Source organism: Silurus aristotelis, assembly GCF_946808225.1.
Source record: "Silurus aristotelis genome assembly, chromosome: 3".
In the NCBI taxonomy this organism is placed as follows: Eukaryota; Metazoa; Chordata; class Actinopteri; order Siluriformes; family Siluridae; genus Silurus; species Silurus aristotelis.
The window spans coordinates 26,269,593-26,293,368 of record NC_139576.1 but is presented as its reverse complement, the minus strand read 5'-3'; the positions used below and the strand labels follow the sequence as shown (position 1 = coordinate 26,293,368).

The 23,776-nt window shown below is 37.0% G+C and overlaps 2 protein-coding genes across 3 annotated transcripts in view; both read right to left on the bottom strand.

Moving 5' to 3' along the window:
* The window catches only part of map3k13 (mitogen-activated protein kinase kinase kinase 13), a 45,702-nt gene extending 41,517 nt beyond the window's left edge, over nucleotides 1-4,185 (bottom strand). For both annotated transcript variants that reach the window (XM_083537499.1, XM_083537500.1), the window contains exon 1: nucleotides 4,021-4,185. The gene's annotated coding sequence lies outside the window, so the exon portion shown is untranslated. The remainder of the gene's footprint in view (nucleotides 1-4,020) is intronic.
* A 5,576-nt stretch (nucleotides 4,186-9,761) lies between these two features.
* trpm2 (transient receptor potential cation channel, subfamily M, member 2) overlaps nucleotides 9,762-23,776 on the bottom strand; it is a 51,351-nt gene continuing 37,336 nt past the window's right edge. The window contains exons 23-35 of the mRNA XM_083537487.1: nucleotides 22,826-23,006; nucleotides 21,355-21,536; nucleotides 21,053-21,185; nucleotides 20,355-20,442; nucleotides 18,804-18,891; nucleotides 18,458-18,612; nucleotides 18,119-18,171; nucleotides 17,982-18,011; nucleotides 17,737-17,823; nucleotides 17,295-17,364; nucleotides 16,866-16,973; nucleotides 10,936-11,058; nucleotides 9,762-10,462 (exon numbers count right to left, since the gene is read on the bottom strand). Coding sequence (XP_083393613.1) covers nucleotides 10,346-10,462; nucleotides 10,936-11,058; nucleotides 16,866-16,973; nucleotides 17,295-17,364; nucleotides 17,737-17,823; nucleotides 17,982-18,011; nucleotides 18,119-18,171; nucleotides 18,458-18,612; nucleotides 18,804-18,891; nucleotides 20,355-20,442; nucleotides 21,053-21,185; nucleotides 21,355-21,536; nucleotides 22,826-23,006 — 1,415 coding nt within the window. The 3' untranslated portion in view covers nucleotides 9,762-10,345. The remainder of the gene's footprint in view (nucleotides 10,463-10,935; nucleotides 11,059-16,865; nucleotides 16,974-17,294; nucleotides 17,365-17,736; nucleotides 17,824-17,981; nucleotides 18,012-18,118; nucleotides 18,172-18,457; nucleotides 18,613-18,803; nucleotides 18,892-20,354; nucleotides 20,443-21,052; nucleotides 21,186-21,354; nucleotides 21,537-22,825; nucleotides 23,007-23,776) is intronic.

Here is a 23,776-nt window from a genome sequence, read left to right as displayed (position 1 = left end):
CAGTCGCACTGGATCCGTTCTGTCGGGACTCGCGAGCGGCTCGCATGCGCAAAACAATCTAAAAGCAGCAAACAACAGCGGCAGTAAACGACCACGTTTTTAAGTCACTGTTGTGCTTTTCAGCGAATGAGTATGCATTTGTACACCAGTGAATATTTTATTTATTTATTTTTAAAGTCTGTTAGCTCACCGCTTCGTTCGCTTATAGCATTTTTACCACAACAGTAACTTCTGTTTTCAAACACGATTTACTGCGGCTTAACTACATTCAGATGCTTGTTTCCAATGTTTGTATATTTAATTTAGGCACATATTTAATTATTATGCAAAATGTAAATAATTATATTCTGGATGGTTATATTGTCACAACTGAACAAAACTTTCTCTTTGTTTTTTGTTTTTTTACACAAAAAGTCAAAACAAAATGTTCTAGATATTTTTAAGGCAAGTTGGTCAACTTGCCATCAGCAATAATCATTAAAAACAATACAAATGTTGATTTAAACAAATACTTTTAAACAAAAACCTTGCATACTCAAATTATTTCTTAGTACGTTTTTTTTTTTTTTACAGAAAAAACAGCATGAGTGAATTTGTTTAAAGGAGAAATCCCCCATACACTCCTCAACAAGCAGCCAAAGAAGCTTTAAAAAGACTAAATTAAAGATTAACTGTTAAAGTTAAACTCAATGTGTGGCTTTTGCATTTTTTTTTTTAAGTACACTTTTATACATAAATATCAGGGAATTAGGGTTTTATATAGTTATATGCAAAAACGTCTAATTACAATTTTTTTGGGGGTTTTTATCCGATTAATTAAAAAAAAGAAAAAAGATATAAATAAATATTATATATACACATACACATGATTTAAGGAAAAAAAAAAAGACAGGAAAGATCTTTAACATAATACAAAAATCAGCATTACAGTGGGTTCTGCTCAGGCATGAGCTCCTCTTGCTTGTAATACTCACTGTACTGGGATTCTCCTTTTCATTAACCTTGAACACCCCCAAACAAACAAACAAACAAACCTTACATCACTGTAATTCCACTTCTTGTAAACAGATCACAAACACTAGCACTCTTTCCAGACTTCACATATGGAAAAAAGGGAAAATAAAAACACATTTCAAATTATACAGTACTACAAAGCTAAAATAAACAGTTTGGAGGGAAAACACTAGGAAGAAACTTCACTGTACAAGCTAAAAATAAAATGATCAGTTCCAGGAAGCAACATTCTGGTAACATGGAAGCGGTTAAGGTTTTTACAGAGCTCCTGGGGGTTATAAACTGCCTTATTAAAATGCAATGCACTTTCTCCCAAAGTCATCAGGAGAATATAGTAGATTTATCGAGACCTTCCAGTTTGAAGCATACAGGGACTGAGGGGGTGAACAAAGTGACTGCAAGCAACTGCTGACTACGCAGGCGACGACGATACAGGGTGGGCTACATCAGCAAGACAACACAATAAACAAGGAGTCGTGAAATGTAGTTTTGTGCAGCTGCTCCTAAAGGAAATCTGTGATCGTAATGAGGATAAAAGAATAGCTGAGTAAAGTAAAAGCCCTGTTACTGAAGACTCAAAATGAAAAGAGTTTATAGAGGAACAGGGGATTGGGTTGGTTCCTGACCACTATTCATGCTGCTCATTCAGACAATGAACATATTTAACTTCGGATGTGTCTCCTGTGGAGAATATTTGAACTGAGCTTTACAAAAGGGTGCAATCTGATTTTCCACCACAGTAATCATCAAGTTACCTTTACCCTGGCCAATCTTTAGAGCCAGAGAATAGAGTTTGTGGTAGATTTGAAGCATGAGACAGGAATACTGAAAGGATTAGATGCAGGAACCTCACGCACCTTGAGAAAAGCTAGCATCGCCGATCCGATCTCCAAAAACCAGCTTGTTGTTGGGAGGCCGGAGGACGCTGAAGAACTCAGGAGGGTCAAGTGCACAGCGAGCAACGAGATGTATAAACTACCAAAAAAAACTATTTACTGGCGATTCAAGGTTATTTTAAGGTCAATTGTTTCATTTCTCTTCCTGGAATGTTTCGTTAAAACGACCAAGTACCACAAATATCGCCGTATTTCCCATCATTTCAGCCAACCCTCATCACTAGCACTACTACAGGGATTATTAGATCAGTGGTGCAGCTACATATACATATGAAGGTTTTACTTTCTATACTTTATTGGAATGTGAGACAGGAATACAGAAAGGATTAGATGCAGGAAACCAAGCACACACACACACACAAATTACAATCACCAATCCAATCGACAAACCAGCATGAAGTTAGAAAGCCAGAAGATGCTGAAAAACACCCTGGAAAGTCAAGTACAAGTTCAACCAGAGCTCAAGCCCGAACCAGGATTGGACACTGGAGCTGTGAAGGAGCGAACATCCAGAAATGGAAGACTACTACTACTACTACTCCTACTACTACTACTAATAATAATAATAATAATAATAATTCGCCACAGCGGATCATCCGCAGGTTTGATTTGGCACATGTTTTTACGCTGGATGCCCTTCCTAACACAACCCTCCCCATTTATCCGGGCTTGGGACCAGCACTAAGAGTGGCTGGGGTTGGTTCCCTGACCAGGGATCGAACTCGGGTTGCAGCGGTGAGAGCGCCGCATCCTAACCACTAGACCACCAGGGGACCAATAATAATAATAATAATAATAATATCAGTATAAATGAATGCACAGAAACTATATTAGGGATATATCGTTATATATTAAACTTTCTGAAACTCAATACATGTACAGACTTTTAAAACCCCACTTATTGGCTTTTTAAGTCCAATTTGGTGTCAACTGATCCAGTTCTCCTCCATTATTATTTTGTAAAAAAAAAACAAAAAAAAAACATTGCATCTCAAAGTATTGCAGTATTTAGCCAACGCTTATTATTACTAGCATCAAATGAATATCGAACTGGGACTTGTCAAACTGGGATGTAAGGAATATTCTATCAGCGGTGCAGCTACATACACATGTAAATCTTTACTTTCCTTCCTTTATTTTTTATTAGTATCACCAATGGGAAGTGGTAGCTCAGTGGTCTTCTGTTCAGAAAAAAGTCATGGGTTCAAATCCCAGCACCATCATAATGCTGCCACTACTGGGACTTTGAGTAATGCCCTTACCCCTTAATTGCTCAGGTTTATAACTGAGATTAAATGTACATCACTCTGGATAAGGGCATTTGCTAAATGCCATAAATGTAAAAATGCACACAACCTACACAAACCATCAACTAGAGCTCGGGATCGAGCTGTGATTGGAAGGTCATTCCGCTTTTAGGAAGCAACGATTCACAAAAAAAATGTTGATAATAAATCAGAAATAATAATTATTATAAAAAATAATTAATTAAGAATGCCCAAATTCAATATTGGAAATATGAAAAATAAATTATATATATATATATATACACATATACACATATACATACACACACACACACACACACACACATACTTAAAATTTTCATTTATTGGCTGTCCAAGTTTATTTTGATCCATTTCTCCTTTAATATTTGGTAAAAAAAATAAAAAAAATAAAAAAAATAAATAAATAAACCAAGTGCAATAAATATCGCGTTTCCAAGTATCGCGATATTTCCGCATCATATCAGCCAACCCTTGTTATTAGTGGTGTTACATGAATATGGACCTCGGATGTGGGAATTCTTATATTAGTGGTGCAACTACATACACATGCAAAAGCTTCACTTTCTGTTTACATTTTTAAACGCGTCATACAGCGGAATACTCGTGAGAAGGAAATAAGATTAATAATATAAAAAGGAGGTGAGAGAGCAGGAACATTCAAAACATCTCAGCTCCTTGTCTCCCAGCGCTGCCGGGGTTGAGGTTAGAAACCTGCTCAAGACCAACATACAACCGGCGCACAAAAAAAGCAATGCGAGCCACAAGACGCGTCAAAAACGCGTAATGACGTTTACAAATAAAAAATAAAAATGCACTCATACCGGATAATTGTCTACTCCTCTCCCATAGACTGGACTGGGCTCGGCTCGGCTCGGCTCGGCTCCCCCTGTCTCCGTCCTGCTTTAGATTTTACGGGAATCCGATGGTTTAATCAGATTCTGAGTCTCGTGAGCGTGTACGTCACTTCCGTGTCTCCCCCCTCCCCCTCCTCCTCTTGACGTGAATACACCTGTACCCTTTGCACGATGACAGCTGCTTTAGCCAAATACTACCATGCTCCCTACACTCATGCACTACATATGAGGTAAAAATAAGCGTTATATAAACACTATGTAGGATTAAAAGGAGAGATTTGATTAGTGGCCCACTGATCGACGGCAAACGTGCAGCCTGGTTTTAGACAAATGTACAAAAAGCTGTAGGCCCATATAATACATCTCTAGTACACATATATTGATTCATGTTTGAATCTATATTTATTCTATTTATATTGAATTATTATTGTTGTTTTTCACTTTCATTGACAGCTGTGAGGTGGCCCTGGCAGGGGGCAGGACTTGGCATATTGCAAACCAATCAGAGAACAGAGGTACATCCTGCCCCTTGTTTTAGCAGTCAGAGCCCCGGATATATCAAACATATCAAGACACATTGCTTAATTCATCACTATCAAAATGTACATTATATATATTTTCTACTTTATTTTATGTATCAGACTGATCTATTTTTTTTATATGAATTTTTTAAGGAAATATCCCTGAAAGTAAAAGAATTTAGAGAAGAATTATTCGTAATGCAAACACTAGAGGGCAGCATAACGTTACAGTGTTACAGTAAAGACAAATCTTTAGGACTGTGGGTCTTTAATAATAAATAATGCATTTTAAACCTGCCTGGTAAATTTTTATATTTGTTTTGCACGTCCACAAACCCCAAATCTCAACTTTTCAAAGTCTCACATTTTCCAAGTCTCACCATTTCTTCTGTGAATGACCCCACCTGCATACTGTAAACACTGCTAATCATATAAAGTATTATTTTTTTGTAGTTACATCTTTGCACTTTATTCCACAGTATATTCACAGTACCAGTGCATTGGTCAGAATTGCACCTTTGTCTGTATTTTTATTTTTTCTTTGTGAAATACTTTGACCTTCTTGCATTGTTTGCATATGTTTGCATGCATGCACTCTATGTTCTGCATTGTCTATTGTAGTTTTGTGTTGTCCTATTTTGCCCAGTGAAACATACCAGCTGTGACTGAAATGAATATAAAGTCAGCTGACTTGACTAGACTTGGCTGGAATAGACTCGTACTGCAGCGATAATAAACACACATCATAGACTCTTCTTTACAATATGCTGAAAATCCAGTGAGAATGACTGAAAATCCTTTTAGCACAGAAGAGGATGGAGTCCCTTATGAGTCAAGTCAAGTTTATTTCTATAGCACTTCTCACAGCAGACAGTGTTTTAAAGCAGCTTTACAGAATTTAACAGTTAAGGTGAACGATGTGTATTTATCCCTGATGAGCAGCCATGGCGACTGTGGCAAGGAAAAACTCCCTTAGATGTTATGAGGAAGAAATCTTGAGAGGAAACTGACTCAAAAGGGAACCCATCCTCATTTGGGTGACATCAAGAGTGTGATTATAGTCTTTAAACAATACAGAACACTGGAGAGTGAGAACTAACATGAGCACTGGAGTGTAAGATTATGAGTAATAATCTTTCTACAGTCTTTTACAGTCATTTGAGATTATGGAACTAGGAGCTACTGAGCAACTCATAAAATAGCTCATTATTTGCAATCATCATATATCCAACACCAGCTTCTCCATGCCAGAGCCTTTGAACACTTAAAGAGGTGCAATGTCCAATGTACAAACTCAATATGAAGTGGGATCCAAATAGCGATGGTACATCTCTAGATGGTTCGAAATTCCATAATCTTTATAAGGTGGGACACAACTGGAGCTGGTGCAACTTTGGGATGGGTAGAGAAAGAGAAGCAGTTGAGAGGAATTAGCGTAGCTGCTGTTCATAGTATTAACAAGCACAAGTTGATGATGTGCATGTGCATGTGAACAGATGTACTGGAGCACAAGTTGATGATGTGATGTGTGTTATGTGTATGACTTGCTAAAAAGATAGAAGATCTTTAATCTGCACTTAAACTGGGAGAGTGTGTCTGAGCCCCGAACACTGTCAGGAAGACTATTCCAGAGTTTAGGAGCTAAATGTGAAAATGATCTACCGCTTTTAGTGGAATTTGCTATTCTAGGAACTACCAGAAGTCCAGAGTTTTGAGATCTCAAGGAGCGTGACGGATTGTAGCATGTTAGAAGACTGGATAGATACATGGGAGCCAAATCATTTAGGGCTTTGTAGATAAATAGCAGTAGTTTGTAGTCGAATCAAAACTTACAGGTAGCCAGTGCAGGGACGATAAGATTGGGGTTATATGATCATATTTTCTCGACCTTGTGAGAACTCTGCCTGCTGCATTCTGGAATAACTGTAGCTTGTTTATTAATATTGCAGGACAACCACCTAGTAATGCATTACAATAGTCTATTCTGGAGGTCATGAATGCATGGACGAGCTTCTCTGCATCAGATATAGACAACATGTTTCTTAGCTTAGCAATATTTCTAGGGTGGAAAAAGGCTGTTTTTGTAATATGATATTGATATGATTTTCAAAAGACAAGTTGCTGTCTAAAATAACTCCCAGGTCTTTTAATGTTGAACTAGTAGTTACAGATAGTCCTTCTACATGCAGGTTGAAATGCTGGAGCTTCTGTGTACTAGTTTTTGGGCCGATGAGCAAAATCTCTGTCTTATCAGAATTTAATAATAGAAATTTGAGTCATCCAATCTTTTAATTCTTTGACACACTCAGTTATCCGAGCCAATTGATTTGTATTGTCTGGTTTCAATGAGATATATAGTTGGGTATAATCAGCATAACAGTGGAAGCTAATCCCATGCCTTCTAATAATATCTCCCAAGGGAATCATGTATATTTTGAAAAGCAGGGGTCTTAGAACTGAACCTTGTGGCACCCCATAATTTGCATTAACCTGGATAGCTCTCCATTTAAATATACAAAATAGTAACGATCAGACAGGTAGGATTTAAACCATCTTAATGACTCTGGTTCACTGTATAAGCTTTTTGTCTGGTTTTGGTTTGAGTCTGGTTCTTGTCATCTCAGGGAGATTGCCTGTGCCATTGTTTTCACTGGCTTGCTTATTATCTATCTAAATATTTATTTTAAAACTGAATTGTGACAATGTCTAAAAGCGTGACACAAAAACTTTATTTGAAATGAAGCAACAACAACAACAACAACAACAACAACAACAACAACAACAAATAATAGAATTGAAGCATCACATAGTCTTCCTATCAGACTTTTACCAACATTCTCCTGGAAAACAAATTACTTTTGTTTTTCCAGCATTATTATTGGAGTCCCTCAGGGGTCAGTTTTTGGCTCTTTTTTAATCTTCCTTTATGCCAAATCACTGGGCTCTGTCGCCAGTTCCCATTGCTTCTGTTACCACAGCAATGCCAATAAGGCACAAGCTTACTTCTCTTTTCTCCTATCAACCTCCAAACTTTCTTAGAAGCTATCATACTCTCTTTATAACAGTCCTTAAATAATCACGACAAAACTAATGTTTCATGATGATGTTTGTATGTTTTAACCCTCATAAGGTCTTCGTTTCCTGTTTACAAATCTGGTCTTTGGGGTCTATATGACCCCAACAATTGATAGAGAAATTATACAATAAATATACATTTTTAATTATACAAATAATATATATATTTTTTTGTTTACTTCTCATCTATTCATTAATGCTGTGTTTTGGGAGATATGAAGTACTTTTGTACCTATTTACCACACAATTCCTCAACTACACCATAAGCTTGCATATGAAATATTATTTTTTTAATGAAAAAATCACTTAAATGATGATCTAAATTTCTGATTTATGCTGGATTTATAGATTTTTTTTTTTGACAAATGAAGAAAAAATATTGAGTTTTTTTCACATTTCCCATTCATTTCAATGTGGGGTCATATTTTTTTACATACCTTCAGAACAACCGAATTAAGCCCAGTTTTTTTTTGTGTGTATAGATAGATTATGTAGGAAAAGTCACAAAATATTATTCCACTCAGATGAAGGGAACCCTTTTTTTATCAAGGAAATGTCGATTGGGGTCATATAGACCCCAAGGACCGATTAAAGGTTAAGATGCAAAGTGAAATATCGATATTATTTACGAACTGGTTAAATTTTTAAAACAAACTATTATAAAAAATGAAGCAAGACCGAACTGGTTTCATGAAAACATTTATTTCCACACATGCTGCTTAGTTTTCACATTCACTGTTCATTGTATTTTTTTCAGTTACAGTACATTTCAGTTACTTTGGATATAATAAGGATTGTGCATTTGAAATGTATGTATAATTCCACCATGTTGATATTACCAAGTACAGAGTGTGTATATGTAGATCATTGTCTAGCTTTGCATTTTAGATGATTGAATTTAGTTAAATGATTGTCCTAACATATGCAAAACATTTGTGAAACATTCCCTTTGGTTTTCCAGCCTACAGTATCATAGAACTAAAAGTCCATTAAGGCTAAGGGCTGCAAATAATCTTACATCAAAAAAAAAAGTTGTTTCAACCTGAATTGCTAAAAAACAAAATCACAGTTTAGATCCTGCTTATGGAATTGTGATAGTGATACTGCACTAGATACTTATGGATAATGCACCAATAACACTTTACTGAAACATTTCTTGATTAAGGGAATGGGTTTAGACAAGATATTTTTCAACTCATTAACAATCCTGCTAGAAATGCTCCTATGCTTTTGCTGCTATAATATCTGTAATCGTACACCACATAAATTCTAAGTGGCTCGTTGTTCTCTATTGAGTGTACTGGCTTATTTTTTGTATTGTGACGAGATGACCGTGGCTTATTCTGCTTGACCGTGAACCACCATTTCATTTAACTAGCCTTTGCACCTCAAAACATCAACTTGACTTCCTTTTCACCCACTGCCCCCCTAGATCCTATACACAAGAAACTGCAAAAAACAATCAATACAAATCTACATTCAAACAGATTTAATGTTACATTTCTAATGCTTTAACTCTAGATTAAATAATTGTATTTCTCTCTGTAAAGGACTTGCACATTATAGATGTATTATTATTTTATGATGATGATGTTACAATAATGCATATGAACGAATAAATGTTTAGTTTATTAGTAACTACGCAAAAAGTTGCATAACTTATTTATGTATTTGTGGTTTAACGGTGAACAAAATTTACAGTTCAAGGTTCACGATTTAAGTAACGGTTCAGTTAAATTTCAGGGGGAAGAAGTGCAAAATATAAAATTGCTTTTGGTATTATTGGTATTAGTAACATTTGTGTTCATTTGAACAGTTTTAAATTTGAAATAAAATGCCTGGTAGGTTACATTTTCAACAATTAATAAAAATAAAATAGTATAAATTAAATTAATGCAATACACTTATTTATGATAATAAATTGAGTAAATGATTAAATTGACTCAAATTAAACTGATTATATAAAAATTGAATTAATTGAAAATTTAAATTAAATAGTTTTCATTGGTTGGACCCCAATGTCCCCCCCCCCCCCATTAATAAGATGTGTGTTTGTGTGTGTGTGTGTGTGTGTGTGTGTGTGTGTGTGTGTGTGTGTGTGTGTGTTACTTTAAATATTTATTTTCTAAAGATATGACCTATTTAACTGTTTTACTTATTTCAACATACTTTAACAAATGACTATTATTTCTATTTTTCATTCATTCACTCCCATCCATTCCCAATCCATTCATATGAGGAATTGTCAGGATTTTATCCTTTTAAGAGAAATCATTCAAGCTGGACATAAAACGATAAAGAATCCATACCGCCAGCATTAGCCGCTACCCACTTCCTATTTAGCGGCTAACACTAGCACTATTGATTCTTCAGCGTTTTCATGCATTCGCAAAACAAATCTTATTTCCGGTAAGCAGTGAGTAGCCACAGTGGGCTTTTTTTTTATTTTTTATACCCTTGCCATTGATGTGTATGTTTTTAAGTTGAATAAATAATTAAAAAAAAAAAAGCTCAAAGTGCGAGGCGGAGACTAAACAAACTTGTGGGTCGCAATTCGAAACATTACTGAAGGAACTTAGATTTGAAGTATTTTTTTCACACGTACTGTAAAAAAGATTGCATTTGGTACACGTGTGTACCGAATGTGTGAAAGCCCTGTACACATTTGTCCATCTTCCTGAGAGTCAGAAGGTTCCTTATAGCTTCATTTTGTATATGTTGGCGATGTTTAAAAGAGCTTCTCGTTGGTATGGGTGCACATCTGTTTTGCTGCTCACCTTGCACCACTGAAACTTCCCTGTGTTGCTGAAAGACTAAAGAGAGAACACATACAACATACAATGTTATATTGTGTAAACACTACCATTAAAAATGTGTTTACACTAAATTAAATAGACGTTTTTCTTTTTGCGACTTAAAGATGATTCACATTAAAGTCTTATGGTTGGGGCAAATAACGATATTGATAGTACATTCAAGCATACGTTCATTTCTAAATATAAATTGGTAGAATTCACTTTTTTTATTTTAACTTAAAATAAATTGCTTCTTTAAACAAGTACAATCTGAAACTTGAGATAAAGTAGTACAGTGTGCATTAATCTACATACTTTGTAATATCCCCTTGCACTTTGTATCTTGTGGGTTTTTTTTTTTTTTTTACTTATTTATACTCATTGTATTGAAATGCTATATACAGTTTATATGATGGCTCAATTTTGTGTCCTTAAATGAACATGAAATTTAGTTGAGCCAATTAAGTGAAAAGAGAGTGAAAGCTTCATACCTCACCACCAACACCACCCTGCATCATCAAATGCCACTCATCCCCCAGGTGTACTGATATTACAGTGCTTTCCACCCAGGCATTGTCAGTGTTCCAGCAGTCATCTACATAACCTTTATAGACCTTCAAATAGACATCACACATCCTTTTTAATATTCCATCTTGAATCAAATAGCTCTGCATCAATTACATAATTATGCTTTGTTTAGCAAATTTATTTTTTAGCATCTTAGCAACATAGATAATGTGTGTTCGTTTTGTTATGGGACAAGCTGATAGTGCAGTTGGTTTAATAACAAGATCAGCTTTTGCTGCCTGAATAAACACTGTATACATAGTTAAGTGGTGTCAGAATGCTAGTGGAAAAGTTGTAAACCATTTTTTTACATATTATAGACTAAAATTGTTTAGTTAAATCTCAATTGGACAGAAAATCTCACTTATTCCACTACAGGGTAAAATAGAGCTACAGTATAAAAACAATATAAAAACAAGATCTTACTTTCCAATAAGTACTCATTTAAAGATTATATATATATATATATATATATATATATATATATATATATATATATATATATATATATATATATATATATATACTGTATATATATACATTTTTTAATAAGACATACATAAGACATACAGTATATTACTAAAATCAATGATATATAGTAAATACATCATTTGATAAAAAAATAAAAATAAAAATCCTGTAGGTGATAAATCCAATCATTTATTGAGCATGCACCTGTAAGATAAACACATCTAGTTCCAATACATATAAAATGACTTGTTATTGTGTTATTGGACACTTAGATTTTTTTCTGGCATCACATTCCATGTTTTTTTTGCACTTTTAATCGTTTTTGCTTCTGTTTTTCATGTACCCTAATTTCCGGACTATAAAGCGCACCCATATACAGTGAGGAAAATAAGTATTTGAACACGCTGCTATTTTGCAAGTTCTCCCACTTAGAAATCATGGAGGGGTCTGAAATTGTCATCGTAGGTGCATGTCCACTGTGAGAGACATAATCTAAAAAAAAAAATCCAGAAATCACAATATATGATTTTTAAACTATTTATTTGTATGATACAGCTGCAAATAAGTATTTGAACACCTGTCTATCAGCTAGAATTCTGACCCTCAAAGACCTGTTAGTCTGCCCTTAAAATATCCACCACCACTACATTTATTATCCTAAATTAGATGCACCTGTTTGAGGTCGTTAGCTGCATAAAGACACCTGTCCACCCCATACAATCAGTAAGAATCCAACTACTAACATGGCCAAGACCAAAGAGCTGTTCAAAGACACTAGAGACAAAATTGTACACCTCCACAAGGCTGGAAAGGGCTACGGGGAAATTGCCAAGCAGCTTGGTGAAAAAAAGGTCCACTGTTGGAGCAATCGTTAGAAAATGGAAGAAGCTAAACATGACTGTCAATCTCCCTCGGACTGGGGCTCCATGCAAGATCTCACCTCGTGGGGTCTCAATGATCCTAAGGAAGGTGAGAAATCAGCCCAGAACTACACGGGAGGAGCTGGTCAATGACCTGAAAAGAGCTGGGACCACCGTTTCCAAGGTTACTGTTGGTAATACACTAAGACGTCATGGTTTGAAATCATGCATGGCACGGAAGGTTCCCCTGCTTAAACCAGCACATGTCCAGGCACGTCTTAAGTTTGCCAATGACCATTTGGATGATCCAGAGGAGTCATGGGAGAAAGTCATGTGGTTAGATGAGACCAAAATAGAACTTTTGGGTCATAATTCCACTAAACGTGTTTGGAGGAAGAAAAAGGATGAGTACCATCCCAAGAACACCATCCCTACTGTGAAGCATGGAGGTGGTAGCATCATGCTTTGGGGGTGTTTTTCTGCACATGGGACAGGGCGACTGCACTGTATTAAGGAGAGGATGACCGGGGCCATGTATTGTGAGATTTTGAAGAACAACCTCCTTCCCTCAGTTACAGCATTGAAGATGGGTCGAGGCTGGGTCTTCCAACATGACAATGACCCGAAGCACACAGCCAGGATAACCAAGGAGTGGCTCTGTAAGAAGCATATCAAGGTTCTGGCGTGGCCTAGCCAGTCTCCAGACCTAAACCCAATAGAGAATCTTTGGAGGGAGCTCAAACTCCGTGTTTCTCAGCGACAGGCCAGAAACCTGACTGATCTAGAGAAGATCTGTGTGGAGGAGTGGGCCAAAATCCCTCCTGCAGTGTGTGCAAACCTGGTAAAAAACTACAGGAAACGTTTGACCTCTGTAATTGCAAACAAACAAATATTAACATTGACTTTCTCAGGTGTTCAAATACTTATTTGTCGCTGTATCATACAAATAAATAGTTAAAAAATCATACATTGTGATTTATGGATTATTTTTTTTAGATTATGTCTCTCACAGTGGACATGCACCTACGATGACAATTTCAGACCCCTCCATAATTTCTAAGTGGGAGAACTTGCAAAATAGCAGGGTGTTCAAATACTTATTTTCCTCACTGTATAAGCCGCACCCACTGAATTTGACAAAGATTTTTATTTAAAACATAAATAAGCCGCACCTGTCTATAAGCTGTGTCTACACTGAAACTAATGAACTTTAAACAGGCTTTAATGAAAGACAGTGACTGTTACACGGTGTAACAGGTGAAATATGTTGCGCTTCCTTTGGGAGCATAGCGGTATTTTGGGAATAGCCTGCCGCCGGATTTTTCCGCTATTACTGCATGTGTGGAGACCGAGGAATATGTCCTTATTATTTTCTCATTTTTAAGTTTATTTGACTAACCCTTAACGCTGTTGCCAACAAAAATAAAAAAGCACGAGTTTTGGAAACCTGCCTGTGCTTATATGATTTCTGTTGAAACTGGAGTTAGTGAGCTCTCCCTTCACCCAGACTCAACGCGCTACAACGGCTTGTATCTAAACAGTAGCCTACAAAGAAAGTCATTGTTCACTGTCTTCCTCCTTCCTTTCAGAACACAGGTGAGGTGTGTTTTTTCGTTTCCGTTCGGAAATTTCATTGGTCTAATGTTATGGGGTTCAGTTTTTTGGCTTCAAGTTTGTGAAACCGGGAAAAACCCAGGAAAAATTCATAAATAAGCAGCTTCATTGTTTAAGCCGCGGGTTCAAATCGTGGGAAAAAAGTAGCGGCTTATAGTCCGAAAAATACGGTACCTGTCTTGCCAGTTCAATTGTTTGCTAATCAACAAACGTCTTGGATTTCAAATACATTAAGGTTTTGTTTGATTAGGATATATACATTTATAAATACATTACATCCTCAAATTATATCCTTTTTACACACTTGTATCCATCTGGCCTTACAACCCCAATTCCAAAACAGGGACTGAATGCAATGATTCGCAGACCTCAGAAACTCATATTTCTTGCACAATAGAACATGGGTGACATACATATTTTTTAAATAAGGAAATATACCATTTTAAGGAAAAATTTAAGTTGGAAATCAGGGGCAACAAAACCCAGGAAATGTGTGTTCCCAAAAAGAAATATTTTGCAACTAATTAGATTGATTGGCAATAGGCAGTATCTTAAGAGACAGAGTGTCTCAGAAGTAAAGATGGGCAGAGGTTCACCGAACTATGAAAATTTGTGTTCATAAATTGTGAAACAATTTCAGAATCATTTTGCTCAGCATAGAATTTTGAAGATTTTGACGATATCAACAGTACATATCAAAAGATTCAGAGAAAATCTATGCCTGTGATTTTTGTGTTCTCAATTGGAATTGACTAAAAGCAGGTATGATTCTGTAATGAAAGCTCAAAGATCATGAAAAAAAGCATTATTTGACCATGATCCAGAAATGCAACTTTCTTCTTCAGACCAAAGCTCAATGAAAAAAGGACTGATACAAAATGGAAAAATGTTCTGTGGTCAGACGAATTAAAATTTGAATTGTGGATGCAGCAGTGGTGCCTAAGGAATGGGCAGTTTGCTAAAATGATATATACAGGTTTGATAGTAACAAATGCTTTCGTCCAGCTGACGTCTTTTTCAGAGAAGGCCTTGTGTATTTTCGCACCATTTGAAAACAATTGGCACATCACAAAAGCAAACAAATATATATAAAAAAAATAGACCTAGAACTGTTAAACAGGTAGAATCCTTTATCATACACAAATGAGACAACATTCCTTTTCCAAAACTACTGGTTTCCTTAGTTCCCAGATGTATATGGACTGTTGTTAAAAGAAAGGGAGATGTACACCGTGGTAAACATGGCACTATCCCAACTTTTTTAGACATGTTGCAGCCATCAAATTTAAAATTAAAATTTTTTTCCTTAAAATTGTAAACATTTGATATGTTTTCATGTTCTATTGTGAATATGGGCTTATACGATTTGAAAATCATTCTGTTTTTATTTACATTTTACACAGTGTACCAACCTTTTTAAAATTGGGGTTTTACATGACCCTAAAGAATAAAGGCCTGAACAAAAAAAGTGTATAAAAAGATATTTGTGTTCATAATCCGCAAGGGTATTACAAAAGGCAGGTACTGATCAAGGTAAGGAGGCCTGGGGTGCAGTCAGTGTTCCAATTCATCTCAAAGGGATAAGATCAGAGCTCTATAGCAGGCTACTGAAGATCTTCCTCTCCAAAGCATGTAAACCAGATCTTCAACCAGCTCACATTGTGCACAGGGGCATTGCCATGCTGGAACAGGTTTAGGTTTCCAAGTTCAAGTGAATGCAAAATTTTATTATAGAGCATTTAAAGACGTCCTGTACAATTAAGTGCCTCTAGCTTTGTGGTAATATTTTGGAAAAGAACCACATATAGCAGGAAAGGTCAGGTGACCCAATAATTTTGGAAATATAGTGTATAGTCCTATTGACATTGTAAATATTACTCTTTTCCCATTCAGGGTTTTTTACTATTACTATTTTAATTTAAACATTTTTCATCCAGTGCATCCTCAACTGATAGTGGCCTGACATTAGAGAGTGCTTATCACGCAAATCTTGATTTCTAACCCTTGTTTACAGACTATTCTTCTTCTTTTTCTTTCGGCTGCTCCCATTAGGGGTCGCCACAGCGGATAATCCGTCTCCATACCACCCTGTCCTCTACATCTGCCTCTTTTACACAAACTACCTGCATGTCTTCTCTCACCACATCCATGAACCTCCTTCTTGGTCTACCTCTTTTCCTCCTACCTGGTGGCTCCATCCTCAGCATTCTCCTACCAATATACCCCATGTCCCTCCTCTGCACATGTCCAAACCATCTCAATCTTGCCTCCCTCACCTTGTCACCAAAACGTCCTACATGCGCTGTCCCTCTAATAAACTCATTTTTAATCTTGTCCATCCTCGTCACTCCCAACGAAAACCTTAACATCTTCAGCTCTGCTACCTCCAGCTCCGCCTCCTGCCTCAATGCCACTGTCTCTAAACCATACAACATCGCAGGTCTCACCACAGTCCTATAAACTTTTCCTTTCATTCTTGCAGATACTCTACTATCACAAATCACTCCTGTCACTCTTCTCCACCCACTCCACCCTGCCTGCACTCTTTTCTTTACTTCCCTAACACACTCTCCATTACTTTGCACTGTTGACCCCAGGTACCTGAACTCCTCCACCTTCTCCACCTCTTCTCCCTGCAACCGCACCACTCCACTGCCCTACATCTCATTCACACACATGTACTCTGTCTTACTCCTACTGACTTTCATTTCCCTTCTCTCCAGCGCGTACCTCCACCTCTCCAGGCTCTTCTCAACCTGCTCCCTACTCTCACCACAAATCACAATATCATCCGCAACTATTAATATGCAGATATCCCCAGATTAAGGCCACTTTTAGACTGTTGTTATATGTTGAATGCTTGTGGTGTATCGAAAACAGTAAGCATAGAGTTTTTATGTCACACTGACCTCATTGTGATGTCCTGACTTTATTTTGGCTTTTATTTTCTGGAATAGATCTTTTTCAAATGCTGCTTTGAGACTCTCAGGTAAGAATTCACCATGTTGGACAGGGCCCTAGAAGGGAGTCACACAGCATTTATTAAGTATTTGCATAGCAAAGCTTTCAGATACAAATACAGTTACATCAATAACGTTTAGCAATATACCATATATATTAACTTTGAAAAAAAATATTTTTTTACAAATGTATAGATATATTTTAGAAATGTTATCTCTTAAACTCTTAAAATTCTGTAAAACCGCCTTGAAACAATACTTTGGTTCCTACAGAAATGCTAGAAATTACTAACTGCCTCACAATTAGCTGAGGAGTTCGGTCTGGTTTGTTATGTGAGGTGCTGTGGCCCTCCAGGATTGGATTTTTAAGTTTCTCACCCCAGGTAATGTCCAGCACCCTGCTGCTTCATCCCACAGAGCCAAAAACTTCAGATGTGAGCCATAATTTCTATAGAAAATAAACAGCATCATTATTGCCAAGCAGTTACAATGCAAGCTTGGAACTCCAACATGTATACAACCTCTATGAATTTTATGACACTGCTATTGTGTTATAGTCATTATTTGAAAAAAGCAATCAAGTAAGCAGTGGTTTTGTGGGCAAAAATGCCTTTTAGACAGGACAGACCAGAAAAAAAGGGTTTAGGATTATAAGGAGAATATGCTAATTTCAAGAACCACTCTTCACAACTACAGCAAACAAAATATTTCAGAATTTCAACTCTCCATGGATGTCTAGCCAGCTATGTGTGAAATCCAGTTACCTGAAGTATCCTCACCAGCTTCTACTAATGATAAAGTTAGTTGTTAAAGCCTTTACCTTGTTATGACTAGCTCTATAATTTCATTTGGACCAAGACTTTTAAGAGCCCCTTTTCCTTTTAGTCCAGTCCGTCCTTTAGGGTTCCTGGCGTCCAACAAAATCAAGACAAAATTGTTTGATTCAATTAACACTGAGCCAAATTAACATCTACAACTAAGTGTAATTGATGTTTACATATGTTGTATTGATGTATTGATATATACATTCATGAAATGTTAATTTTTTCTTGAAAAACATCTTACCTGTATTTGTCTAAGGTGGAAACGTCCACACTGTTTAGAACAAAAACCAGTGAGAAATATTAATGAAGATGCAATACTATTTAAAAGAGGGACAGTTTTGAAGGTTTGAAAATAGAGGATGTGAAGTAAGGACCTACTCTTGCATATTATCTTCATTGTAAATTGCAGGAACATATAGATGGAAGTCCACCTACAATAGATCAAGTTTTGTTAATTACTACAATAAATACTCTAATGCTACAGCAGACCAAGTCATCTTATATGATTGCACACATGCTTTTAACTTTGTAGCAACAGTTTTGTGGTAATCAGGAGTATGCAAACTTTTGGCCTGTATAAACTCTGAACTGGTTTAAAATAAAATGCATACATATATATATATATAGTTCTTTAATATAAAATCATTTGATTTATGTTAAAAATCTGGTTACTAGTGAACTTGATGATTAGTAATGTGCTCATGTATGTTTAGGCACCTCCCAGGGCACTTTTTCCTCAGGAACCGGGAAGCGTTTAATTGTGCTGCCAGGGTAACAATGCTGTCGTGCATACACATGATGCGTTTTCTCACTTTCTGCTTCCTGCTCAGTTGTTTCTGAAGGGTTGGTGTCTGTGCTCATAAGCACAGTAGCTAAAGGGGAAATGATGCAAAGCTTTACAAATCTGAACTGCTTCCTTCCTGACACTCAAGTGCCATTCAAACTCAATCTGGCATGAAAAAGCTTATACATTGAATCCAGAATACAAAAATGTCAGGTTTTTTTGTATTTTCAAACAAGAATATGATCAACCTTGAAAGGAGAAGAAAGGCAACAATCTTACTCATATTAGGAGCTTCATGCTGAGATTGGTAACCCTGAGACTTGAGTGCGTTCATGATCCACTGTAGGGCTTTGGCTGACTGACAAACCTATAAGAAAAAGCAGTTAGTTTCTTAAACATATGAATACACTATATGGCCTAAGTTTTATGGACATGTAATGATCACACCACAATGAGCAAGTAATATCTCATTCAAAAAACATTAAATGAGCGGTAAGAAACAGCTGTAGTGGATGAGACTAATCAGTGCGCTATGTTTCAGTCTGGTGACGCCAATAAATAGGAGAAAGACGCCAACCTCGAAGAGAGAGAGAGACCCCAAGCAAAAAGGCGAGTGGAAGGGCTGCCGAAAAGGTGATTTAAGCATGGGCGGGACCCGGTAAAAGACGTGTCGGCCGGCGAGTAAACTGGGGTGGACGCGGGGAAAGGCGTGCCGGTCCGCGAGGAAACTTTTGCCTGTCTGTCTTTTTTCCAGTGTGGTACCAGTGAGTTTGTTACAGTGGTGCCGAAACCCCATGCTGGAAAAGGGGTATGATGCCAGGGACACTACACCACGAGGGGGATTGAGACCAGGTCAACAAGGAGTGCTGCAGCCGCTGCGGTGCCAACTGTGTCCTGTGCGGTGAAATGGGACCACCAGCAAAAACAGGCACTCCATCTTCTGCCACACCTCTCCAGAGAAGTCCAGATGGCAGTGTACCAAGGGACAGGCAGTTTCTTTCTCTTGCTCCCTCTCATTTCCCCCCTCCTTACCTACCCGCTGTACTGTGACATTCTGAAGCAGAACATGATGCCCTCCCTTCAGAAACTGGGCTGAACCCAAACCCACTGCCATGATAAAAACTGCCTTGCTGAGAAAGCTTAAGGTGAAGGTATGTCTACAGACCTAAAACATATTGGACATCTGTGGGGCATCCTCAAGCAGAAGGTGGAGAAGCATCATGTGTCTAACATCCAGTAGCTCCAAGATGTCATTATGGGGGAGTAAAAGAAGATCCCAGGACGTGTGCGACTTTGGTGAATTCCATGCCCAGGAGGTTTAATGCAGTGCTACATAACAATAGTACTCACACAATATATTGACGCTTTGGACACAGTTTTGACATGTATACTTAGGGTATACTTACTTTTGTTGCCAGCTCTTTTGACAGTAATGGCTGTATGTTGAGTTATTTTCAGAGGACAGTAAATCTGTACTGCGATACAAGTTGCACATTGACTACTCTAAAATATATACAGTAATATAATAAATATAATATAACTTTCAATTATTTAGTATTGTCCTTGAGAAGATACACTAAAATGGTTCCTGAAATGTGAGGGGTGTACTCACTTTTGTATCATACTGTATATAGTACTACTATAGAAAAATAATTTGACTTATGTTAAAAATCTGGTTAGAAGTGAATTAAGCAAAGCAAAACACTGGTATATGTTATCAAGTCCAGATCTGCAGATCTGTTAACTGTCATGTCATAAAAGTAAGTTGCTCCAAATATGGGGCATCTGACAATGGCATAAATGCAAATGTAAATGAAAGGGATTTCAGACCTGCTCCTCCAACCGGCCCAGCCTTTTTGCCATAGGCCCAAAACCCAATTCTTGTCCTTGCTCTATTAATTCCGACATGGTTCCAACTCTGAAAAAGAACATGGCTGTTTATATTAGACTAAATCGCATTGCTGAATAAAATAATTTTAAAACATGGTGTGTATTTGAGCTGGTGAGGGTTTCAGGTGACATGACACACTGCATTTTCTTTTACTCTAAATGAAACACCTAATAGTTTTGCATCCAAAAATGGAAATGATGCATGATTTTGTTTATTAAACAAATTATTAGCAGTGACAACTGCAGCATTTCAGGTGGAATAAAACTCTTCAGGATGTCCTGTTATTTAAAAATAACCAACTGTGGAATGATTACATCCCATCATCTTTTATTCTATACTTAGTACCCTACTTATGGACCATATTAAAATCAGTATTCCTTATGCCAAATCATGATTTCCTTTGGTAACACATTAATTAATGATGCCTGCAATAATTTGCTGTTTTATGCATTTATGATTCTTCCAAGTACTTATTTATTGAATTCTTTCTGAAGAAATATGATTTATAATAGACTTTGGTGGCATTTAGCAGATATTTACTGGTAATTATGGAACTAAGTGGACGAAACTTTTGTTCTAGTCATATAAATGTTATTCTGGTACAAAGCTGAATATCCAAAGTCCTAAGATGCTTTACTTTTCTGCAGTGTCTTCCATGCGATGCTCCATACTCTGGCTATTGTCCTGCTTTACAGATGCTAAAAAGTTTTCCTTCATAATTGACTCCCATGACATCAACTCCTCTTCATCTCTCTGATCCAGCTCCTGTCCTGTATCCAACAAATGAGCATTTATCTTTACTACTAAAGTTCATTTACCATTTTAAACATGTTAGCACTTTAAAAGCATAAAGGTAAGGAGGTTAAGATGAGCAACGAAAAAGAAAATGCCAGCTGATCTGACATTTGCTCAGTATTTAATAGATAAAAAATTGCTCACGGAAGATCTTATGTTTCTGAGGGGTGCGTCGTAGGAGCACCCGTTTGATGAAGAGGTAAATGTGGCTCAGGAGGATGAAGGGAGGAGGTAGAGATGGGCGGCTGTGGTACTCCTTTATCAGCTCATAACGCTGAAACTTCCAGATTATATCTGTATTTCCTTGCACCTCCTCAAAGGTGTAGCTTCGGAATAGAGCAGTTTTTAACAATTAATGCCTAACACACAAACATATTGAATAATTTGGTTTCTCTGACTTTAAAAACACACATTTCACAAACTTCCTATATATAAGTGACTTCCTATGTAAACATGTTAGGTGAAAACCAAAATTGTGGCTTGTACTGCTTACTACAATTTTAATAAGTAAAAAGTTAATAAAATAAATTTAAATGCATTTAAAAATTATCTAAATGTTCACATTTTAAACAATACCAATTCTATGTTCTATCCAATTGAGAAGACAAAAACTGACAAAAACATCTGTTACAATAGCTGGTTCAACATCTAGACATGCTTGGAGAAGCACATTAACTGTTTTTTTACATGTACATTGTCAGAGATGGCTCTTAGTAGTGTTACGCAGAGACCAGTGAAAGTCTCTTGGAATATCTTGGGTCATTACATTGCCTACAGGAACCTACAGGAACGTAAAATTTGTTAACTAAATGTTAACTATTTTAATTAATTTTGTAACTCTTCAGGAAAGGCATTACTTTTTCCATCACCTCCAGTACACAGATAGCTTGCTCTAAGGGCTGTCTCTATATTTGAAAGAAAAAATCGATCGCTAGCTTTTTAAATGGATGTCTGGCTATCTTCCTGTGTTGAAGAGTTGGTGTATATTTCCACTCCATTAGTTACACATAAATGCATTTTGAATGCTCAGAGGAGACCACAGGAAAGTTGCCAATAGGAAGAAGACATAGGATTAAAAGGCAGACATCTGCTGGATTCCCTGTTACCAGACATGCTTAAGTTAGGCCAGGCCATGAGTCACTTCACTTCAGTCTATGTTAATATGTAGTTGTCTTTGGTGGTGGTAAATGGGTTTAGAGCCTGACCAGACCTTGGATATGTCACCCTTGGTACTTTCTTTTTGGTGGCTAAAAATGATTATCTCTTCATTAACAAGAATTACATGATCGAAGATCAAACTCTTTTCTATACTTCTCTCTATACTCTATAATTCTATTGCCACCATGTCGAAGTGATGTCTTATATTATATATTAACATTTTCTTGGTGACGTTTGTTGAATTTGGAAATCTGACCATAATTTCTGTTACTGAGATGTTTCTTTTCAGATTTTTAGTTGAATGGAATGCAGCAAGACACCAGTAGACAAACAGTACATTTAAACGACAAGACTAATTATTTAACAGCAGACTTGCTACTGTAATGACAACACAAATTAGAAACATGCAGCATGTAGAAAACTACATTTGTACTACAGGTATAAGACTAGTACTCACTTGAAGATAGCAATGAGGAGGTTGAGAAGCAGGATGTTGGCAAATAAAAGATAAACACACAGCATGATTATGGTCAACCAGTCAGGAAAGGCTGGGGTGTTGTCACTATTCAGGACTGGACATTTGGGCTTTAGAGGATCGGTACCATTTATACTGCAACTGTTGATGTCAAATTTGGTGTCTGGACAAAACAAACACAAAGAGCACTTAGGATTGCAAGAAATCACCATATTATATACTGAAAAAAATATTGTGAATATATTTTTGGCCCAAATTTACTAACATTTTAATAAGATGCCAATGTGTGTATAAGGCATATTTTGTGCCCGGGTTGTCCACGCTCTGAAATATTGTGTGTAATCAGTCAAAATTAGACACGGGCCTTCACTGTCGGGGTAATGTAAAGTATAAAACGCACATGGAATGAAGCCGGAACCAGCTTCTGTTTGTTCACGAAGCGCTCTGTGTGTATGTGTTGAATTCTCGAGAGGAGTGCTTTTGATTCCAATAAGCGGGGTTGTGACCCGCACCGTAGTTAAGGCACATAACTTAGGCGGCTCATGACCAGAAAGTCCCTCCGTCCAGTAAGCTTTCTGACACCCGTCTCGCAACCTCCATGTTGCCACTAAAGAGACCGCTAAGGCCAATGGCTGATCTATGGTGCCCTCATCTCAACAGAGAGGCACCTCTGGCTCACCGTCTCGCAAATGTCCGACAGGGATAGGGCCGTGCTATAGAGAAGGCAAAAGTCTGAGAAACTTGGAAAACCGAAACCAAAACAAAAACTTTCCACTAGGGGAAAATGAAGAACTGGAGTGTCTCAAACAAAGTTCATGAGCCCACAATCTGGCAGCGAGAACATGTGGTTAACATCTATTTATACAGAAGCAAGATGGCTGGCGTTTGGGTGTTGCCAGCTGCAAGATGGCGCTGATCTGGAAGCGGGCGCTG